This window comes from Balaenoptera borealis (assembly GCF_965194805.1).
Source record: "Balaenoptera borealis genome assembly, chromosome: 18".
Lineage (NCBI taxonomy): Eukaryota > Metazoa > Chordata > Mammalia > Artiodactyla > Balaenopteridae > Balaenoptera > Balaenoptera borealis.
The window spans coordinates 1,693,158-1,716,452 of NC_138877.1; the positions used below are offsets into that span (position 1 = coordinate 1,693,158).

The 23,295-nt window shown below is 50.2% G+C and overlaps 1 protein-coding gene and 1 long non-coding RNA gene across 4 annotated transcripts; one reads left to right on the plus strand and one right to left on the minus strand.

Moving 5' to 3' along the window:
* Positions 1 to 312: 312 nt before the first annotated feature.
* Positions 313 to 22,721, minus strand: GJA3 (gap junction protein alpha 3). Of its 3 annotated transcripts, none has more exons than XM_082364958.1 (3): positions 22,563 to 22,721; positions 8,308 to 9,510; positions 313 to 4,176 (listed from the first exon to the last, which is right to left on the minus strand). In XM_082364958.1, exons 2-3 carry the CDS (start codon positions 9,491 to 9,493, stop codon positions 4,034 to 4,036), a joined length of 1,329 nt encoding a protein of 442 aa, XP_082221084.1. In that variant the 5' UTR covers positions 9,494 to 9,510; positions 22,563 to 22,721; the 3' UTR covers positions 313 to 4,033. The 3 variants fall into 3 exon arrangements, with proteins under 3 accessions (XP_082221084.1, XP_082221086.1, XP_082221085.1); XM_082364960.1 differs by lacking the exon at positions 313 to 4,176 and adding an exon at positions 7,183 to 7,503; XM_082364959.1 differs by lacking the exon at positions 313 to 4,176 and having other exon boundaries at positions 7,183 to 9,510.
* LOC309615425 lies at positions 9,463 to 12,858 on the plus strand. Its single transcript, XR_014236815.1, has 2 exons — positions 9,463 to 9,549; positions 12,051 to 12,858. It is a non-coding gene; the product is annotated as an uncharacterized lncRNA (long non-coding RNA).
* Positions 22,722 to 23,295: the final 574 nt, after the last annotated feature.

Here is a 23,295-nt window from a genome sequence, read left to right on the forward strand (position 1 = left end):
TTCCCACTAGCTATCTATTTTACATTTGGTAGTGTATATATGTCCATGCCACTCTCTCACTTCGTCCCAGCTTACCCTTCCCCCTCCCTGTGTCCTCAAGTCCAACCTCTACGTCTGCGTCTTTATTCCTGTCCTGCCCCTAGGTTCTTCAGAACCTTTTTTTTTTTTTAGATTCCATATATATGTGTTAGCATACGGTATTTGTTTTTCTCTTTCTGACTTACTTCACTCTGTGTGACGGACTCTAGGTCCATCCACCTCACTACAAATAACTCAATTTCGTTTCTTTTTATGGCTGATAGACTTGTAATTTTTTTAAAATTTATTTATTTATTTATTTATGGCTGTGTTGGGTCTTCGTTTCTGTGCGAGGGCTTTCTCTAGTTGCGGCGAGCGGGGGCCACTCTTCATCGCGGTGCGCGGGCCTCTCACCATCGCGGCCTCTTTTGTTGTGGAGCACAGGCTCCAGACGCGCAGGCTCAGTAATTGTGGCTCACGGGCGTAGTTGCTCCGCGGCATGTGGGATCTTCCCAGACCAGGGCTCGAACCCGTGTCCCCCGCATTGGCAGGCAGACTCTCAACCACTGTGCCACCAGGGAAGCCCCAGACTTGTAATTTTTAAGTTAAAAAGTTTAAGAGCATTTGACAAAGTTTGTAAATGCTATTGGAACGTATACAAGAAGTTGAAAGTTCCTGTACTTACAACTTTGATTTATTGGATTTTTAACGAGTTGTTTAAGGTTGTCATGTTTTTTGAGTTGGGGATATAGGTTGCATGCGCCATTCAGACATTTGAAATATTTAAGAAGAAAAATGAATATATTAAATTTATAAATGCAGTTCAAAATGTGGAGAAGAATTTAATTAAATGGATTGATTTTTAAGAGTTTAGTTGGTTCAACTAATTGAAGGTGATTCTTACGTTATCTGAAGTTTTACACATAGTATAACACGACATAACAAGATTTGTACAATGAACATAAAAGCTAGAGGAAAAAAAGGTTTTTTGAATTTGAACTTTAATAAGGCACCATACATTTGAAATTTAAGTAGCTGTAAAGTTCTTTCTGTGCATTAAAGTCCCTCTTGCTCATTAAAAAAAAAAAAACACAAAAACCCAAAAACCCATACCACACATAGACACAGTCTCACATCTTTAAGTTATACAGAGCTGGACACGGTCCGCACTCATAACTGAATCGGCCTTGCACGGTCCCGGCTCCCAGCCTTCGGAGTGGGGGAGGGGAGGGAGGGGGAGGGGTTGCCTGGCGATGACCTCATCCTGGTGATGTCGGCCCTGAGCTCTACCCGGAGTGAGCAGTTGGGAGAGGAACCTGCAGACTGATGCTTGGATCTGTGATATTAGTGTTGGCCTTTTCTTAAGGAAAGAAAAAACCCTTCCTCTCCAGAACATACTGGGTTTCCTCTGATCACTCTGCTCTTGGTATGTGGCACGATGCCCCAGTACCAACCCCCGACACCCAAGAGGTGCCCTAGGACTGATGAGACCTGGTGTCCTAGCACCTCTGAGCGAGGGAAGCAGGACCCCAAGCGCACCCTCAGCCGCAGCCTCCATCCGCAGCGATGGGCAGGAAATCACACTCGGCTCTGCATCTGCCTCGCCTTTCGTCTGGTTTGGGCCCTAAACAGTTGCACAACAAACCTGAAAGGACGCCGAGGAGGACCGGGGTCCGCGCTCACACAGGAGAAATGCTGGAAGGCAGGGATGCGCTTTCTGAACGGGTTTTGAGGGTCTTGGGTATGAAAGTTCTTAGCTCCCGTGTTTCCTCCTTCGTGGGGACCCCGCGCACGTGTTGGGGAACCGGGACCCCGAAGCCTGAGACGGGGGCACTGCGGTGAGGACGGAGAGCCACCCTGAGCAGATCCGAGCTCCTGCCAGAGAACCGCTGACTTCTGAGGGTGACTTTGTTGTTGCTGTTGATCTCGCTTTCAACTTTGAGAAGAAACTAGAAGGAGGGGCGCGGCCTATATTCCACGAGAGTCTCTAGTTCCCTATTTGGGCCTCCACCCCATGGACGCCCTCGGAGCCCAGCCGTCGTCATCTCATCGCTGGGCGTCCCGGGGTTCCGCTCTCGTCTCTGGTAGCAGCGGGGCTGGACGGCTTCTGACGGTGAGACTTCGCCACCTGCTTCCCTCCGCACGGTTCCTCCTTCCCCCTCCCGAAGGTCCCCCAGAAGGAATACTTTCAGAGTGAATGACAACAACAGGAAAAGCGTGACACAGAAAAGAAAAAAGAGAGGGAGGCTTTGGGAAGGAGAAAAGTTCTGTTTCTTGCCAAGGTGTGTTCAATTCATCAAGCTGTGTCCTCTTATGTGTACATTTTAGTTCAATGTAAAACTTAAAACTTTTTGCATAGGTATATATATATATATATATATATTTAATCGTGGTAAAAATACACAACATAAAATTTACTATCTTGGCCCTTTTTAAGCAGCATTAAGTCACGTTGTTGTGCAACCATTGCTGCCATCATCTGCAGAACTCTGCCATCTTGCAAAACTGGAACTCTTCCCAGATAACAACTCTACACCCTCTCCCCTAGCCCGACACCTGCCCTCCTTTCTGCCTCTGTGAATCCGGCTCCTCTAGGGACCTCGGGACCTCATGCAAGTGGAGTCACACAGCGCTTGTCCTTTGTGACTGGCTTATTTTACTGAACATAATGTCCTCAAGGTTCATGCATGTTTAGCAGGTGTCAGGATTCCCTTCCTCTTTGGGGCTGAATAATATTCCATGGTATGGAATAAACCCTTCCATTTCTATGGTATAAACCCTTCTGTTTTAAAACAAAGGTAAAAGGTAGGAATGCATAGATACAAGAAAACTTTGGCAGCCCGTGGATAATTTTAATTCATTTACCCGGAGGATTTGTGTGGCGCTTCCGTGGGTCAGGGTCTACACAGCATTTTCTGTCCATTCTGGTCTACTCCCCGCTACTTTATTTCCATTTTTCGGATGAGAAAACATCAATAAAGGCAGAGAGGTGAAACCACTCCCCCGAAGTCACGGGGCTGGAAAGGAGCGGTGCTGAGCGCAGACCCTCTCCTGTGACCGAGGCCGACCCTGGGCTGGGCTGGACCTGCCCACCTTGCAGGGTGGCTGCGCGGGGGGATAGGGGACCTTCCGAGTTACAGGAGTTACAGGACGCGTGATGGCACCACTGAGCCTGCGCGGAACCCCTGACTTCCTGGCCCTAGAAGCCGACCACTTCGGGGTCACTTTGGGCCTGGCTGAGCTGGGCCTGCAGCCTGGCGGCCTGGGGTCGCCTTCCCTGACGGGGCCCGCCGAGCGCGCACCTGGACACCTGCGCGTGGCCCTAGTCCCCTCGGCTGCGGTGAGTCCTCTCCCACCCTTCCCTCCCCCCCCCCCCCCCCCCGTGCGCTTGGTCGTCCCCGGGAATGCCTGGCGGGGGCGGGGCGGTGGGTGCCACCTCCCCTCTGAGCGCCGCTCGTGTGTCCGTGGCGACGGGTCGGGACGCCCCCTGGAGCCCCGTGCGTGCAGCTCAGGCCTGGCACCGCCGGTGACGCGGGCCGAGCCCCTTCCCAAAACTGTCCATGGGGACAGCTTTGGCACCCGTGGTCACAACCAGTGAACAGTATGGGAACTTCTCGCAAATTCGTGCCTGGTGGTGTTGCATTTTGAATCTGGGTTTCTTTCGAGCCTTCGAAGCATCTGAGCTGGTCTTGGTGTTGTTATGCTGTGTCCTGCATCCATCCAGAAGTGGGTTTGCGAGGCGGGGGCAGTGTGAGTGGGAATGTTGCATTTCTGATTAAGAACTTGCCGTCAGACACATACAGGTATCGCCCCGTGTCATAAAAGCAGAGCTACAACTACACAATTATGTGTAATTATACACAGAAGAGTCTTCCCCAAGAACCGTAAACTCCAGCCTTGCTGGGGGAAAGATCTCTTGCTCTTTAGACAGAGCTTAGCAGCTTTGTGGATGGAGGAGGACTTCCAGGGACAGACAAGAAGGTTGACATTTACAGTATGACTTCTTCCCGAGAACTCACAGCAAGGGGCAGCAATGCCACAAGAATCCTTGAAGACACTTTTCTAAGTTGGTTAAGCACATGTGAAAAGACAGAAGAGCTACTGCAGTAATTCCTCGAGCTTCTTTTGTAGGGAAGAAGGTTTTGCTCCTTATCATATCTAAAATATAATATAAATAATTGTTACTTTGAAAACCTGCTCAGGAATTCTATTAATAAAAACAATGAGCCCTGCTCAGCCATAAAAAAGAACGAAATTTTGCCATCTGCAACAACATGAAGGGCCTTGGAGGGCATCATTCTGAGTGAAGTAAGTCAGAGAAAGGTAAATACTGTGTTTTCACTAAAATGTGGAATCTAAAAAATACAACAAACTAGTGACTATAACAAAAAAGGAACAGATTCACAGATGGAGAACAAACTAGTAGTTACCTGTGTGGAGGTACAAACTACTATGTATGAAATAAATAAGCACAGGGGATACAGCCAATAGTCTATAATAACTATAAATGGAGTATGACTTTTAAAAATTGTGAATCACTTTGTTGTACACCTGAAACTTACATAATATTGACATCAACTGTACCTCAAAAAAAAAGTTTTAAAAAGTTAAAAAAAGAAAAAATTAAGCCACTACAGAACTAGTGATTTAAATTTAAGGCCAGTTTTAATTACTTATCTGGTAAAATGCTTATTTTCAGTTACAATTTAATCTATGAAAGATACTGTTATAGCACAAAAAGTTTTAGTAAGAGTTTTGTAAATATTATGACCTAAGTTACCATTTACATATATGGTACTAGGAACAGTTCACTGTTTTAGAGTTATTTAAATTCCTAACTGACCATAAAAAGTCTTGCTATGGCATTCCATAATGCAAAGGGGAAAAAAAATCTTTTGGGCAGTAAGAAATCTTAGAGTGAATAAACTGAAGCTTTGCAGTGTAATATGGAATTAGGAAGAGAAATACATTTTCTGACTTTAATGTACAATGTCTACATGTTATTCGAAAAAGTTATTCCGAGAATACCCTGAGCCCTCTGAAGGCGGGGGTTGGGTGGCAGGATCTTTACAAAAGATTCACCCTTTGAAATCATGCAATACTCTGTATAAGAGTTTAGTTTTGGTGGAGATCCAAAATTGATCCATAAATCAGTGTTACAAATATCAGAAGAAAAATTTCAAAAGAAAGCATTTTAGAAAAAGCACTTTATTCAGTAACACTAAAGAATTAAAGAAAGTGTTAATAGAAGGAAAAAAAAAAGCCTAAACAGAAAAGAGACCTAAATCTCACCAGGTTAATTTTTTTAAAGGATGTTTGAATTGTCTTCATAGTTCTTATTCTAGGTGTTCTCGTACAAGAAATCTATGATCTAGCCACTTATTTAAAGATCAAAGAAGCTGGGATATATCGGAAATAGTCTGGCTTGCTCTTTTCCCCTTTCTCTTTTCTTTTTAAACTTAAGGTATCTTTTCTGTTAATTTCATGGGGAAAAACAACTCAGTAAAAGTTTAAAAAAGGGAAAGTGAGTGATGATATATGAAGTGTTTTAGGATTTTAAAAAATGGATTTGGGGACTGAGAATGTAGTAATACTTGACATTTTGTAACCACTATAGATTGTGCAGTGCCAGCTGGATGACTGGGCTTCCAAAAACAGGGGTGGAAGAATATAATTGTCTTGTACGCTGTGGATTAAAGAAACAGAGTGTGTAAATGTAATAGGTATGGCATTTCAGTTTAAAAATAAGCTTAGGGATTTAAACAATTTCTATTAAATTGGGAGAAAAATAGTTTCAGTGAAATTTCCAAACAGTTAACAAGCCAGAAGAAATACATCTGGAATCTTGACCACAGGGGTGATGGTTTCTGTTTTTAACACACATATTCGTGCTAAAAGTGATTGAATAGAGGCAGCCGTTTCCCTGGCCGTGTCCCTGTGAGGGAGGAGGACCCTGGCCTTCAGGGTCACGGACGCCCCCAAATAGCAACATAACGTAAGACATGCTTTCATTTTTTACACGAACTGAAATCAAAACACTAAACTGAAGAAATACCACAGGCACCGTGGAATTGTGAAATTTTGCTTCTTTATCAATTAGTGGTTTTCAAGGAGGAGCATCTAATTTTACCCTCCTGCCCCGGCACCGAGCTGCCCCACTAGACTATAGACCAAACTGGCACCTTCATCAACATGCAGGGAATAAAATCCACATTTAAAGTGTAGAAACGAACTACAATTACAGTTCTCACTTCCATCTCCAGCCCCACTCAGAATCCCATCGTGGGTCACGATTGTACCTGACATTTGTCCTGGTGGAACCTGGGGTACTGAAACATTCACAGCCACCCAGTGAGCTGTCCTTTCACCGTCTGGGCACTGTGACAGCGGCTGAAGCTTTTTTATCAGAAAGCTTTTCAAATTTGGATTTTTCTAGCGGCCCTTCTCGCCCAGGAAAACTCAGCCCCACAGCCGGGGGCCTGAGGCATCCCCTGTGGGTGAGGAATTACCTTCTCTCCTGTGCACCAGCCCGGGGAGAATGGAGAAAATAGCCACTCGGATAAGTCTCTCCATCAGTCTGCTGGGAAGGGCTTTAATTTCCAAGCAGGCGGTCACCAGCCAGCTGCACACAGTCATCTTTTCATCAGATTGTCAGTGGGTCGCTCTTTATGATATAAAACACAGTCTGGGCTTCCCTGGTGGTGCAGTGGTTAAGAGTCCACCTGCCAATGCAGGGGACACGGGTTCGAGCCCTGGCCCGGGAAGATCCCACATGCCGCAGAGCAACTAAGCCCGGGCGCCACAACTACTGGGTGGGCCTGCGCTCTAGAGCCCACGAGCCACAACTACTGAGCCCACAAGCCACAACTACTGAAGCCCGCATGCCTAGAGCCCATGCTCCACAGCAAGAGAAGCCACCGCGATGAGAAGCCCGCGCACCGCAACAAAGAGTTGCCCCCTCTCGCCGCAACCACTGTCCACTGGCTTGTACACAAACAGCGACGGGACCCCTGTGTCATCTTCCAGCCTCCCCGGTCAGCGCAGGATCCGTGTAGACGCCAAACGGGGCCCTCGTCCCAACCAGCACATGCACTCACGCGGGCAGGAGACCCCGACACTGTCACTCATGCTTCAGAAAGCAAACAGGCTGCCCACAGAGAATGGTTAGGAAACTTGAAGAGTTTTATTTTGTACTGTTAAAAAATGTAGGTCGTGGATTCATGTGTATAAATAATTTTTCTGGCAACAGTAGTTAACTTTTAACCTCCCGTTCAAAAACTTCACAACTTCAAGCATTTGAAATGCACTTAAAGATTTCCCCTGCTTTTGTTTTATATGGTCCATTTTCATAGTAATTAGCCGACTCATAAAGTCAAAGAATTTCTTTCAAAATAAAGTTCAAATCTTTACTAGTATGTAATGGGACACATTTGCATTCTCTTGGTCAGTATGCATTTTAATACTTTTATTTTCTTTCATTTTTTCCTGAAAGATAGAAAGTGGGGGAAATAGGCTTACCTGTACGATTCAGATCAAAGCACAAAATGTCATTTAAAAAATAAATACCTAAGGCATACCGGCCACACGTTTACTCAGTTTCCTCGGCTGTTCAGACTTATCTCAAGGGTCCGCCTCTCCTCCTGCTCTCCCCCTGCCGCGGCTCTGCCTCTGGTGGGTGACTGCTCCCAGTCACTTGTCATGAAGTGTGTGGCTTGATATCCTGGGCTTCACATGCCGGTTCAGAAACTCAGTGACGCTACATGGACTTGCTCAAAATCTTTTTTTAGTGCGGTTTGGCAAATATCCCAAATGAAATTCAACTCTAAGTTAAAGTCTCACACAGAGATAAGGCTAAGAGCATCTAGACTTGCTGGGCCGTCCAGAGAGGCTCCGGGGCGGGGATGCGGGCGTAGGAAAGGAAAACCGAATTGCCCCGAACTGAAGTGCCGCAGACGCCCCTGCTTTCCCACCACGGAACAGCCCCCCCCCGCGGAGGCCGCAGCACCTACGGAGGCGGCCGGGGCGCTGGGCGCGGGGGCTGCTGGGAGAATCTCTGGCGGCCCCCCCCCTGCGCCCCCTCCCTGCCTCGGACGCGCTCCCCACTACCTCCCAGCGTTAGGAACAGCAAGCACTGACACATGAGCCCGCCCCTCGCCCGCCCCCTCCTCCCGCTCCAGCCCCTCCCGCCTCCAGGCTCCACCCGCCGGTGTGAGCCCCCTGGGTCTTGGATGCTAGGCCACCGCTAGATGGCCAAGTCACTGGGCCTGGCCCGGCCGCCGCTGGACTTACTGGCCTTGCTGGACCGGCCGGGGTCTGCGGGGAGCTCGGGGGGCGCGTGCAGCTCCACGGCCGTCACCGCCCCCTCCCCGTCGCTGTCGCCCGAGCTCCCCGCCCCGCCCTCCGGAGGGGGCTGCTGGGGGCCGGCCGGGGGCTTCGGGGCTGCGGTCGCGGACGCCGGCGGGGACGCCTTCCCGGCCGAAGTCTGCTGCTCGGCCTTCCGGTCGGCCCAGTTCGGCGCCGTCGCGAGCAGGTGCTGGTGGCCGCCGGGGGAGCCGGCCGGGTGGCCCTCGCCGGGGGTCCCGGGCAGGGCCGCCGGCGGAGGGGGCTCGGGGTAGCCTGGGGCCGACGCCTGCCCCAGGGAAGAGGCCGAGGGCGCGTAGTAGGGCGGGAACCCGACGGTGAGGGCGGGCGGGTTGGAGTGGGAGGGCAGCAGGAGGGGGCTCCCACACCCAGGCTTTGCGGCCCTCACGCTGGAGCCGGGAGTGTCCGGGGGTAAGGGGTCGGTCATGCCCTGTTTCAGCTTCTTCCAGCCCAGGTGGTAGATCTCCAGCATGTTGAGCAAGAGGGACACGCAGGCCACGGCCAGCATGAAGAGGATGAAGATGGTCTTCTCTGTGGGCCGCGAGATGAAGCAGTCCACCGTGTTAGGGCAGGGCCACCGGTCACAGCGGTACAGCGGCTTCAGCTGGAAGCCGTACAGGAAGTACTGCCCGGCGATGAAGCCCACCTCGAACAACGTCTTGAAGATGATGTTGAAGACGTAGGTGCGGAGCAGGGCGCCGGCCAGGCGGACCTTGCCGCGGTCGTCGCGCACCGGGGGCCTGTCCTGCCCGGGGGCCGCGCCGTCGGTCTTCAGCCGCTCCTCCTCCCGCTCCTTCCTTTTCTCCTCCATGCGCACCAGGTGCAGCACGTGGCCCAGGTAGATGAGGGTGGGCGTGGACACGAAGATGATCTGCAGCACCCAGAAGCGCACGTGCGAGATGGGGAAGGCGCGGTCGTAGCACACGTTCTCGCAGCCCGGCTGCTGCGTGTTGCACGTGAAGTCCGACTGCTCGTCCCCCCAGACCTCCTCGGCAGCGGCCCCCAGCACCAGGATCCTGAAGATGAACAGCACCGTCAGCCAGACCTTGCCGATGACGGTGGAGTGCTCCTGGGCGTTCTCTAGGAGTCTCCCCAGGAAGCTCCAGTCGCCCATCGCTTCGGATTGCTAACCTGCAAGGGAACAGGCTCGTTACTAGGCGGGCTCGCCAGGTGAGCTGAGGGTGCAGCCCCCGGGCAGCCCTGGGCCCCGACGGGCGTCGGAATTTGCTGTCATGGGGAGCTGTGCTCCCACTGACCAGCGGGAACTCTCCACGGGAAGGTGTGGGCGTGTACGTGCACGCACAGGTGTGTGTACGTGTATGTGTGTAGGTATAGGTGTGAGCAGGCATGCGCATGCGTATCTCCCGGCTGTCCACCGAGCAGGGTTTGGTAACTGTCCGCAGCACCTGTGGTGGCCCTGAGCGGCAGTTACACGGCACAAGTGCCAGCGTGAGGGAGGCGACCACAGGCTGCTCACGCTCTCACTTCAGAGCCGAGGACACTAGGAAAGGTGCCTGAGCGGAGGGACCTCTCCCCAGCCTCCCGACTCCCGTCCTGGTCTCGTCCAGTGGCTCTCGGGGGCCATGGTGCTCTGCACACAGCTGGGTGGATTCCTAAGCGGACCTTTCTGTTCATGTGAAATCAGAGTGATTTTCCCAAACGCTGTGGTTCCCAGGCCACTGCTGTAACTCCTGCCATGTCCACCTACTGCCTCCCCTCCCCTCCCTTCTCACCAGGCAAATGTTCCACAAATGGTCAGCTCGCTGCAGGCCCGGCCATGCCGCCTCCCCCTGCAAGACGGGACCCGGGCGCACGCGGCCAACTGCCCCACGGGAGGCGGCAGGGGGGACCCGGGGGCCTCCGTGCCCCGATTCGGGGCCCCACCAGCCTCACGGACACACACACAGACACACACACACACACACACACACACACACACACACACGCATGCACACATACAGACACATGCATGCACACACAGACACACGCATGCACACACAGACATACACGCATGCACACACACATGCACAAACACACAGAGACACACATGCATGCACACGCACACGCACAGACACACACAGACACATGCATGCACATACAGACACACACAGACATACACAGACATACACAGACACACACAGACATACATGCACACACACAGACACACACGCATGCACACATACAGACACATGCATGCACACACAGACACACGCATGCACACACACATGCACACACACAGAGACACACGCATGCACACACAGACATACACGCATGCACACACACATGCACAAACACACAGAGACACACATGCATGCACACGCACACACACACAGACACACACAGACACATGCATGCACACACAGACACACACACAGACACACACATACACAGACATACACAGACACACACAGACATACAGGCACACACACACAGACACACACACACACAGACACACACGCATGCACACACACATATATACACACTCATGGCCCTCCAGTGGAACCAAAGACATCTCTTCTCACATGGAATTTTAAAGTTTAAAAATATTGATGTTCATGAGTTGGTTCCGAGGCAAAATACAAAAACTTTACTGTGACCTAAAGAAACAGACAAATGTTAACTCTCTTTAGACCAAATTTCCAACTCTGTTTTGGTTGTTTGAAATCTTTCAAGACATCTTACTCTTCTCAGATCCCACCGGCCCCCTGCCCCTTACTGTGACTGGCACCTGTTCTATTTTGCTTGTTCTCAGAGGGTAAAATGTTTACATTTAGAGACTTAACTTACTGAACGTGAAGGAAGTCAGGTGTCAGGAACTTTCTGGGTTAAACCTGACTCTCACGCAGACCCTGCAGCCACCCATCTGGGCCTGGACGGCACCGCCTCACCCTGGCCCCCCGGCCCCTGCTGCCCCCCGGCCCCTGCTGCCCCCCTGCCCCTGCTGCCCGCCAGCCCATCCGGGCAGGACGAGCCCGCTGTGCCCCCAGCGCTTCATTCGAGCTTCCACACCTGCTGTTTCTTCACCTTAAAGCTCGGCCGGGGGGCAGGGCCCGGCCTGCTGACATCCACACTTAGGCCACCTTGGGGCCGCGCTGGCCCTTCCTCCTCGTCAGGCTGTGCCCGCGGGTCTGCCGCCCTCCCCAACCGCCGCCCGGCCTCAGAGGGCCCCCAGCGGCGTGGCCTCAGGCCTCCACAGAAAACCTCCTGGACGGTCCTGACCACCCATGGCCTTCCCCTTTGGTTCCAGTTCTGAGGCCACGGCCCTTTGCCCGACACCTGCAGGCAGAGGGGTTGGGCACAGGGCACTCAGGGCCTCGCCGGCCGAACACTGTGGGCCATTGGTCCTTCTCCCGCCTCCGTCGGGATGAGCGGGTGCAGGTCATCCTCGCTGGGGAGCCGTCGGAGGGATGTGCCAGACCGAGGGCAGCAGGTCCCCACACCCGGCGCCCAGAGGGAGGGGACCCGGAGACAGGAGAGTGTTGCTGGCATCTCCCTGCGGGACCAGGGAGGCGAAGTGTCCCGCAGTGTGTGTGCGTGCATGTGTGTGTGTACGTGTGTGCGCGTGTGTGTGCGTGTGTGTGTGCGCGTGCATGTGCGTGTGTGTGTGTGCGTGTGTGTGTGTGTGCGTGTGTGGGAGGGGGCAGCACCCACGGCATCTGCCCTTTTATTAGGAAACCAGACACAGGAAGGAACCGTCCCCCCCAAACGCCCTCTGCTGAGAGACACGGGCTACCGATGGGCTTGTTCAGCCAGTCAGAGGGAGGAGGGGCCACGGCCCAGGCTCTCCAGAGCCCTTGGGTCCAGGGGCCGCAAAACACTTTCAAACAATGTGCCTTAAAGCTGCACCACGCCTCCCAAGTGCCGCCTACAGAAGGGGGTTACCACCTGCAAACCCAGCGGGCCTCTGGCAGCTTCCAAGTCTCACTAAGTCCACGACGTCACCAGTGAGCATGTGTCCCCGGTGGAGAGCCTGTGTCCCCCTGCGGGTGAGACTGCGTCCCCGGGCGGAGCACCCATGCCCTGCCCTGAGTGGCAGCACAGGCTGGGAGGCTTTCCTGGGAAGGAGCTTCATCTTCTGTGTGAAGAGCTGTGGCGGTGATGACATCCTGACCCACAATTCCACTTCCAGGACGTCACACTGAGCAGCTAATCAGAGCCTTTGCTAAGTGGTGCACATGGATGTTTACTGTAATGCTGCTGATGAGAAGGAACACTTGGGAATGAAGTGTCCCCTGAAAGACGAACAGTTAAATGAAGAAGAGCAGCTGTCTGTCCACGGCGACATCATGGTCTGGTGACCCAGCTGCCACGCCCAGTGCTACTCTTCTCTAACATGACCAGGAAGGGAATTCTTGCTTTCCCATCTCCTTGTGTGGCTGGCAGTGACTATAAAAGGCAGTTCTATCCAATGATGTGTAAGAAGTCAGCTGGGGAACCTCTGGGAAAGTTTTTGGATATCTAATAAAAGGGCAGATGCTACTCATGCTGTCCCTTCTCCCTTCTTTCCACATTGAGTACAGATGTGATGCCTGGAGCTGGGCAGCCATCTTGCAACCATGTGTCATAAGCATGAGGGAACCATCAAAAAAGTCCCCAGGCCCCTTCTGTGACACTGTGGACCTGCTGAATTGACCCCAGCTGCCACCTCCAGACTCACGGGAGAGGAAGAACCTTATTTGCTTGTCAGATTTTCTGTCGCCTGCAGACAAAAGAATTCCCAACTGATACACTATCTTAAAATCTTTATAAAATAAGGCCAGGCATAAGTGAAAAGCCACGGTTCATTCATAACTACCAAAATGTAAGGTATTCATTAGATTTTGCAAACATTTGTATGTGCAAATAGGAAAAGGAAGGGCAGGGATGATACGGCAATGTTAACTGCAGGGTTTCTGAGAACTGGGCAATTTTCTGTTCTTTTCATATTTGTTTGCATTTCCCATTACAACTTATCACATTTATCATCATAAAAGATTAATGACCATGACTTTCATTTTCTGAAGTTCTAGTTTTGGAAAAAGTCTGCCAATTCCTTTCTCCTTGTTCTCTCACTATGGTCTCTAACCTTAGAGCTCTTAAATCGTGTCCCTAATAAACAGGCAAAGGACGAGCACAATACGTGTTGCACCACTGACCCAACAGTGGCCGTCACGGAGAACACAGGGCTTGCCCTGGGCTACGTTCTCCCACACGGTGGGACCCCGAGTGCGCAGGGGCCAGACTGTCTCCTGCTGCTCCCAGCCTTCCTACCACACTTTGAAGCTTTGGTTTTGTTGTGGAAAATGCATGAATGAATGAATAAAAAAGTTAACCTAAGGGCTGAGTATCTGTTGGGAGGCTGGCAACACGGGGCCAGGTCGGATCCAAACGGGAGGCTCCGAAGCGCCTCAGCCTGTCTCTCCGGACGGCACACAGAGGCCTTGGGGTGTGTTGTCAATACCACGCGTCCCTAATATCAATTAAGGAACAAAATAACAGCAGAGGATGAGACCCTCAGAACAGCAGGCTCTGCTGGGCCAAGTAAGGACAGAAACGGACGACAGACAGACTCCACGCCCTACTGAGGCCAGAGTGGACCGTCCTGAGAGGCAGTCGGCAGAGGAAACGTACCATCCAGGCGCAGGGCCATCTCAGGACGAAGCTAGAGCCGCCCACAGGCCCCGGAGCCCAGCGCTGTCACACCACTGAGCTCCCACGGAGGTGGGACGTTAATTATCTTCATGGGATGGCATTTGATTGTTTTCTATTTTTATCTCAAGGAAAAATTTCGTTCTGACACTACTGCAGAACAAACTACTGAGAGCTTATGTCTCAAAGTTTACGTGGCCGCTTTCCCATTCTTCCGATGGTTGTGTTTTCCTTCCAAAATTACATGTTTCCCCTTGGGCTTGAGGTCATGTCGTTCTCCCTCCCGGTCCATCAGTGGTTATTTGCTCAGTGGCAGCCTGCTGCCCAACTCTGGGCCACAGGTTCCGTTGGACACAGTAGGAGTAAACACACGTGCTTCTGAAATCTGTGTGTGGAGACGGAAGTCAGGAAAACGGGCAGTGATGCAAGCGAAGAGGGTCTCAGAGGACAAGGACATCTGTGTGAAATCATGTACCCAGGGAAGAGGGGGGTTTGCCGCGGGACCAGGCGGTGCGGCTTCGGGAAGCAGGAGGGGGAAGGAGCGCCTTTCCAGGCCGGAGCATCGTCCCGGTGGCCATGGCAAAGGTGCGGCGGGCGGTCAGGGGGCGGGGCGGGGGCCACAGGGCAGACCTTCACTCGGCCACTCCGAGGGGACAGGACCCTGCAAGTGTTGTTCATAAAAAAGGGCCTTGGGGGCTTCCCTGGTGGCGCAGTGGTTGAGAATCTGCCTGCCAATGCAGGGCACACGGGTTCGAGCCCTGGTCTGGGAAGATCCCACATGCCACGGAGCAGCTGGCCCGTGAGCCACAACTACTGAGCCTGCGCGTCTGGAGCCTGTGCTCTGCAACAAGAGAGGCTGCGATAGTGAGAGGCCCGCGCACCGCGATGAAGAGTGGCCCCCGCTTGCCGCAACTAGAGAAAGCCCTCGCACAGAAATGAAGACCTAACACAGCCATAAATAAATAAATTAAAAATTAAAAAAAAAAAAGGGCCTTGGGAAAAGGGCGGTGATCGTGGAGTGAGTGCCGAAGGAGGGGCGACAGGGGAAGAAGGCCAGGAAGGAGACACGTGGTGAGGACGAAATAGAGCAGAACGCGGTGTCTGTGCAGAGCCGGAGGAGCACGGGGGGCGGGGGCAGGACGGGGAGGGAGGGGAGCTACCTTGGTGGTTCCCAAAGGAAGGGGCGGTGGAGGCCGCAGCTTGGGGCAGAAGTGGTGGCATGGGCACGCAGCGGGGCCGCTTCTCCCGTGGGAAGACCCACCTCGAGGAAAACCTTAGAGGCAACGTGGTCGCGCAGCTCCCGCCGCCTGCACAGGCCAGACCCTGCGGGGCAGCAGGTGCCGGAGGCGCTGGGCCAGCGGAGCGGGGCGCCCAGAGAAGCAGAGACGAGGCCCTCTGATGTGACAACAAGGCGGCCACGGACACCCTTCCAGGGCCCAGGCTGTGGGGCAAACAGGGCCCGGGGCACTAGCGCCCGGCGGAGGGAGGCTTTCCGGACGGAGCTGCGGCGCCTGGCACCGGCGAGGAGGGACCACGAGGCAGAGGAGGGCCAGTGGCCGCCTGGCAGCCAGGGCGGGGGCGGGACGGGGGCAGGTGTGGGAAGAAGCTTCTCCAGAGCGTGGACACAAGACAGGACTCCTCCGTGAGTCACAGGGGGCGTCTTCTCAGGCACGGGCAGGACCTGACCTCGAGAAGAAAAGAGTTGGACAGCAAGGGGACAGAAGGGTCAGGCCTGGGTGCCCTGGAGCCGCAGGGAGCTGGGGGCGCAGGACGGGGCGGGAGGGGCGCCAGGGAGGGTGGCGTCCTCCCCGAGAGGGAGACACTGAGCGGAGCTTCGGGCGGAGCCCGGCTCGGGAGAGGGCAGGCCGGGAGGCTCGGAGGGAGCAGAGCAGGGGGCAGGCGGGGGTCGAGCAGGTCAGAGGCACAGGCGAGCGGGAGGCCGATGGACCGCAGCGCCGGTGACCAGCGCCCGAGCTCTGACTCCAGGTGAGACAGGAAGGTACTGGGTGGGGGGCTCGAACAGCTGTGACGTAATCCCACCCACATCCTCACGGGACCCCTGGCATCTGTGCTGAGGGCTGTCTTGGTGGCCAGGGTGAAAGCAGGGAGTCCGATGGGGCGGGGCAGAGGACGCACAGGGTCACGTCGGACAGAGCGCAAAGAGGAAACAGAACTCAAAATCTATTTGTCAACATAACAGAAGACTCATTCTTCTTCTACTCTGGGGAGATGACCCCAACATGTAGCTCTGTCCGAACTCCCAAGAGCAAGAGGGAAGCCAGTCCTGAACAAGCCAGCCCGATTCAGGGCCACAGCAACGTGGAAAAGTTCAACCACAGAGACAAGCATGAAAGAGGAAAAAGCTGAACCTCCGAAGTGTCAGACTGAATAACACGGGGCACTTGTTCTCCAGAAGAGACGGACTGATCTCAGCGACCAGCAGGACGCCCAGTGGCAATGGCTGCAGACACATTTGATACCTGGCAGGACAAGTCCTCGGCTTTGTTCTTCATATTTGTCTCAACAATTTTTGGCCTTTTATTTCTTCCATATGAAATTTAGGCAGAGCTTGTCAAGTTCCACAAAAACCCAGACACTGTTTTGATTGGAATTGCATAGGATTCACAGATGAATCAAATCTACCTCTTTACAATGTAGGGCCCCCACCACTAAGCACAACTGCTCCCCACGGAGGGCATCTTTATGCTGTTGGACGCCGTCCCGAAAGGTCTTACACACCTTTTGTTAGATTTATTCCCAGGTAGCTCTGTGGTTGTTCTAATTCTTCGTTCTAAATAGTTGTTTTCATTATAATTTCTGAGTAGTTATTATTGCTACCTAGGAACCTTATATCTTTTCTTTTTTTTTTTTAATTTATTTATCTTTGGCTGCGTTGGGTCTTCATTGCTGTGCGCGGGCTTTCTCTAGTTACGTTGCTGTGCGTGGGCTTCTCATTGAGGTGGCTTCTCCTGTTGTGGAGCGCCGGCTCTAGGCGTGCGGGCTCAGTAGTTGTGGCACACGGGCTTAGTTACTCCGTGGCATGTGGGATCTTCCCGGACCAGGGCTCGAACCCGTGTCCCCTGCATTGGCATGCAGATTCTTAACCACTGCGCCACCAGGGAAGTCCCTAGGAACCTTATTTCTATATATTGATTTTGTATCCAGCGACCTGTTAGAAAGCCCCTCCTAGTTGCAACAAGTCAGGAGATTCCTTTGGATTTTCTGTGAAAGACACACGATCATATCATCTGCCATGAAGGAGAGATGTGTCGTTCGAATCCCTGTTATTTTTTTTTTTTTCTTGTCTTCTTGCATTGGCCTGGACTTCTGGTACAATGTGGACATGGTGACATCTTTCCTTGTTTCTGCCTTAAAATGATGCTTCTGAAGTTTTATCATGGAGCGTGATGTTTCAACTTGTATCTGGCGAAGAAATTTTCCTTCAGTCTTTGTCTGCTTTTGTTTTCTAAATAATGAACGAGTATTGGATTTAGTGGAATACTTTTTTTTCCCCCTGCATCTATGGTGATTTTTAGATGGTGAAACACCTTACTGGTCATGACTTTATTTTTAATATACTATCAAATTAAACTTGCTACAACTTTATTTTGGATTATGTGTTTGTTCATACTTAAGGTTGATCTCAACGTTTTTTGTACTATCATTGGATTTTGGTAAGAAAGTTATTTTAACCTGAAAAATTAAAAATTCTCTATGTAAAAAGCTTGTATAAGAATGTCCTATAAAAGCTTTTGGGACTAACGTCTCTTTTTTTTTTTTTGAGGGGGTTAGGAGGATGACTAGATCACAAATTCAATCTCATCAACTGTTACTGACATACAAGTAGGTTTGTTATTTCTTAAGTCATTTTTGATCATTTATATCTCTTGGAGAATTTTCCATTTCATTTAAATTTCAAATTTATTGGCATAAAATTGTTCATGGTATTTTCTTATGATTTTAAAACCCTATGGTATCTGTAGTTAGATTCCTTTGTTTGGTTCCAACTATTGTTTGAGACTTAAAATATTAGTCTTGCTAGCAGTTTCTCTTTTATTAAAGAACCAACTTTGATATGCTTGAAACAGAATGAGAGTTTACTTTTTTCAATGTCTTACCATGCATGCTATATTCACAGTACACAGAATACATCTACCAAAAATTCCTATGGATCTTTTAAATAGATAATGAAGATTTCAGTGTTTACTGGTAGTTTTATAAATGGCATACATACAGTTTAAGAGTACCCTTTACCTTAGTATAAAATTATTCATTATTATATAGTTCCAGGGGTTTTCTTTCCTAATTTTAAATGGAAATTCAACTTTTCAATAATGTAAAGCTCTGGCAGGAAACATCACTCTCATCCAGAACCAACTGGCTTAGTGAAATTATAATACACTAAGTTTCAACTTCTTTATTAATAATTCTAAAGCACTTCTAGGATTATATATTTTATTGGCAGAGAATAAATCTCCAGAAACATAAAATTGTTTTTAAATAATATTTTAATTATTTATTAAATAAGAATGTATGGAAAGCACTTATAATAGTTCCTGCCATCCATGTATTATTATTATCCTCATATTTTTCTCTTTCATGTGGGGATTTTAATCATTTATGAATATTCAAAAAATCATATGCTCCTAAGTCTTTATTTGGCTAAGGTAAATATGGGTAACACTTTGATCTTTAGTCAAAGGGAAGTACTCATCAGTCTTTGTTTTTGACCTTCTGTCACTTGCAAGCTTAGTGAGAGCTAATTTTAAATTAGAAGCAATTTAAACAACTGTGTTAGTTTAAGAACAAATGTCTTTAATGTTGTATATTCAACAATGGCAAAATTAAAAGTACACTTAAGTTTTATCCACAGTATTTCCTCTCAAAATACTTGAATAAAATAAATATTCCCTTCAGATATCAGTATCACATCACAGTTCCACAATTAGAGTTCTAATGTTAAGCTAGGAAATTACCAGCTGGTCGAGCTTCAGTTCAGTTGACAGAAAATGTAGATAGTCTGGAGTGGAATTAGAAACATGATTGTCTTCCAAGACTATTCACGCCATGCAGGGCTCCCTCTTTAAACCCTCCAAATAGCTTCCCTGCCCCACTACCCTGCAGGCTCCTCTAGTTTTTCTGCCCATTATTAAACGGCATTATACGTTCCTAGAATGACCTCTGTGAAAGACCTAGGAATACCATTAGAATTTTTCACTTATTCAAACATTTTATTTAGACATTTCAGTGATGTGTTAATTTTAATGTACTTCCACATCAGCCCTAAGGTTTTAATAACTGAATAATGAAAAACAAGTCATTGCCCTTAACTTAATGCATCACTTTCTGAAGGCTGGTTTGGGGCAAGAGTAAAAAACAATCAAGAAAATTATAGGGGTGCAATAGCTACCAGTGCTCTGAATAGCTCATCGTGTCTGAAACACAAGGTCAGGAAGTCTGAATAGTACACCAAACCCTGACTTCATACATGCAGTTAAAAGGTAATTTCCCTATATAAATCCCAGTGACACTTTTCAGGAATCTTACTCATAATCCCTGGAAGGAATATGGAATCAAAGCATTTTAGAGCTGAAGGAACCTTAGAAGTGGCCCCAGCATCCTCCTCATTTCACAGATTGGGAATGGAGGCCCAGAGAGGGTTCTATGATTTGTTTGAGGTTGCACAGCGCACAGTGCTGAAGTTGGCACAAAAACTCCTGACTGTCTACTCTGGGTCCCCTTCCACATGACTTCACGGGATTCAGCACCAGGCAGACTGTCCAGAGTACAACACTTGCCTTTTGAGTTGTTTCTGCCACACTTTAAAACATATGTGTAGAGACACGGGTTAGAGCACATTTTAAGCTTTTGCTTTTTTCTTCCAGTCCAGAGTATCTAAAATTGTTAAATATTATTGATGTGCTAACAACAGCCAGTTACTTCATCATATAAATTGGAATTATCATTTTAAAGCAAATTCAGGTATTATCTTTACTCTTGCAAAAACATACTGTTTTTAGAGACACGTGTGTGCTGTTTAACATGTCATGTTACATTTTGACAGCCTTATAATTATGGCATTTTATTATTCCTGTATACTACAGACACAAATTACATCTGTCAAAATGTTTTGTACTTTTTGCAGAAATAATAATTTCTATAGTATAAATAGAATTTGAATTTCCTTATTCAAATTTATTTCTATTAGTATAAACCAGAAATCTCTTCCCTGTTCTAGAATAAGAGATTCATTTTAAAGCTAATGGGGAAAAAAAAAAAAAAAAGCTAATGGGAAATGGAGTTTCATGAATAGATGAGCATTCATTGAGCTAATCAGGTGATCTGAATGAAAAAACTTAAGTGATTTTTACATTTAGTATCCTTTAGTTTGTTAACAGGAAACTTAAAGCAAACCACAAACTCTTCAAATTAAAGAAAATGTAAGAATGCAGAAACCCTAACATCAACCATTATTAAGTCACACCTTTGAAGATGCAGATACTAAAAAGCAAGCTGTAGAGTACTAACCTAGCTATCATGATGAATTTTCCACCACTCTAAGAATGAAAATTAAGATGAAAATCTATCGCTATTTTATTGCTTTTAAGAATTACATTGAAATTGCAAAAACATACTGGATTTTTTTTTAACATCTTTATTGGAGTATAATTGCTTTACAATGTTGTGTTAGTTTCTGCTGTATAACAAAGTGCATCAGCTGCATGTATACATATATCCCCATATAAACATACTGTTTTTAGAGACACGTGTGTGCTGTTTAGGGTCACATGTATTGGATATTTTTCCCTCTTCAAGTTAGTAAACGTTTATCAAACGCCTATTACGTGTGTGGGACTGTGCTACACACTAGGGTTAGCAGAATAATTCAGATCCCATCCATCCCCTCAGTGTATGGGAGAGGCAGGCTTGTAAAAAACTGGTCAAAATGTAACATGACACGTGTTACAAAGTACTGGTAATGGCCCTGATTGGGGAGGTGGGGGGCGCTGATACAGTCCGGGGAGAAGGAGATGGTATATTGAGATGGCAACTGAGTTTGGCTGTATTTCTTCACACACAGACCCTGGGAACCATGTCTTCTGTACAGGGTGAAGTCCTTCTCAAAGGCCTTCCCACTGTCTAGAGTGTCCCAATAATATTTTAATACATTACAAAAGCTATGTGTTTACTGATGTATCTATGTGCGATACTGAGGTAAAATCCTAAAGGCATGTGTATCCTATTTATTCTGTTACGTGTTCAAGTAATGGTAACAGGTGAAAGGCGAATTATGGTTTAAATTCTCTACATGTGTGAGACTGCGTAACATGGCTGTGATAAATACGTATAATTATTTTGAAGTCTCAAATGTGTAGTGTAAAAGTTATCTTAGTTAAGAAAATGAACACAGAACGTAAGCAACATTCAGGGAAATTATGTCAAAATTCTTTTTCTCACTGGCAAACAATGAAATTCTGTTACACGCCATTATTATAAGACAGCTTTAAGCCAGTTAGCGTTTGCTGGTCGACATGAACAGCATTGTCTAATTAGTTACAGTTGTAAAGTTTCTGTGAATTACTTTACACAACAGTCACGTGCACTGCCCTCATTAGATGCTTATCTCAACAAGAACCAAACTGCTGAAGCAGTGGAACCGGTGCCAGATTGATTAGCTGATGCTTACTTTGAATATACTGACCTTCGGAAAAAAAGTCCTTTTTCCTCTTTAATCTTTTAATGTCTGATTTGCAATACATTTCACACCACATTGATGGCCTGCCAGTGAAGTGAAGCACATGTCATAAATCATCATTTTGAATTCTTGGGTGATAAAAACCAAAGCTGTTCGCATCCCGGCTGTTTGTATACAACCATTTTTAACTGGCCCATCTGGGCGATATCTTGATAAAGCAAAAACTGGAGGACTCCCCTGGTCGCTGAAGTCCCTGTCACAAATACTCTGAACCGACAGGTCTGCACACTAGGACGGATTCTGTTCACCAGACCAGACAGCACAGCAAATGCCTGCGCCTCACCGCGACCACTGTCAGCACAGCCCCAAAGGGGCTCCGGCAGGGCGCAGATAAGGGATCTTTCCACTCTCTGCAAATTCTACTTAAACACACCACCACGCGCACACCCGGCAAGAAATGAGGTCCTGGCACTTAGAGCCAAAGTCTTCCCTTAAAAACTTTGAGAGAGTTTCTTAAAGGAACGCAGGCGAGCCAAGACCTTCGGGAACAGCAGCGCGCACCCCGCAGGGAGCGTGGCGAGGCCGGCAGCGGCCCAGCGTCCACAGGGTCCTTCAGACCCTGGACCTGAACTTCTAGGGCAGGTCCCGCTCCCCCTCAGGGGAAAATCCCAGAAAAAGGGGCCTGAAGCCGCCTCCAGCCGCCCACCCAGGAAGCCATCGCTCCGCCGAGCTCTCCAGGAGCAAAGGGGTGGCAGTGGCTCCGAAAGCCTCCAGGAAGTGCCCGAGCCCCGCTGTCCGTTCCCGCTGCTCCCAAACATCCCCCAGGTTCCCGAGGGAATTCCCAGCAGCCCGCGCTTACCTGCCGCGCCGACCCGGTGCGTTCCTCCCGCGGGCAAGGCTCGGGCCGCTCTGCCGGACACCGCCGTCCCGTGCGCGCGGCTCGACGCGTGCGCCCCGCGCCACCCGGGCTCCCCGCCCCGGAGCCATCCCGGCGCCCCGCGCTGCGTCCCGCGCCCGGGCCCCGCGCCACGCCCCTCGCCTCCGCCCCGCCTCGCCTCGCCTCGCCCGGCCCAGCCCCGTCCTGCGGCCGCCCCCCGCCCCGCCGACCCCATGCCACGCCCCCCGTCCCCATGCCACGCCCCGCACCTGCACCCGCACGCCGTTCCCCTCCCCACCGCCGCACCGCGCGTCCCACACCCCGCTCCACGGCCTTCCTCGCCCCCTAGTTCGCGTCCTGCGCCCCTTTCCACATTCCGAACTCCGCCTTCCACAGCCCGCGTCCGCCTGGCTCCGCCCCGCACTCCACGCGCCGCGTCCGCACCTGCCCCGCGGCTGGGCCTCCCGCCTGCTCGCTGAGGGTGCTTGGCGGGCGGGCGCGGGACGTGGAGTGCGGGGCGCCGCGCGGGGCCGGGTTCCGCCCGGGGTGCGGGTTCCGCGGCCGCTGCGGCCACGCTGTGCGGGGGTCTCTAAATAGCGCGGCGAGCCTGGCTCAAGTCAGACACGCTGAGTTCAGTCGAGGGCCCCGGGATTCCTGGGGAGGCGCCTCGCCCTGCGGGGGGCCAGGGGCCGGCTGCGTCTACGCTGCTCTGCGC

Excerpts from the sequence above, each read along its gene's own strand:
- GJA3 (XM_082364958.1), bottom strand. The coding sequence starts at position 9,493 with ATGGGCGACTGGAGCTTCCTGGGGAGACTCCTAGAGAACGCCCAGGAG. Across the intron at positions 4,177-8,307 it reads CGGCCGGTCCAGCAAGGCCA|ATATGATAAGGAGCAAAACC; the intron begins GTAAGTCCAGCG and ends ATTATATTTTAG.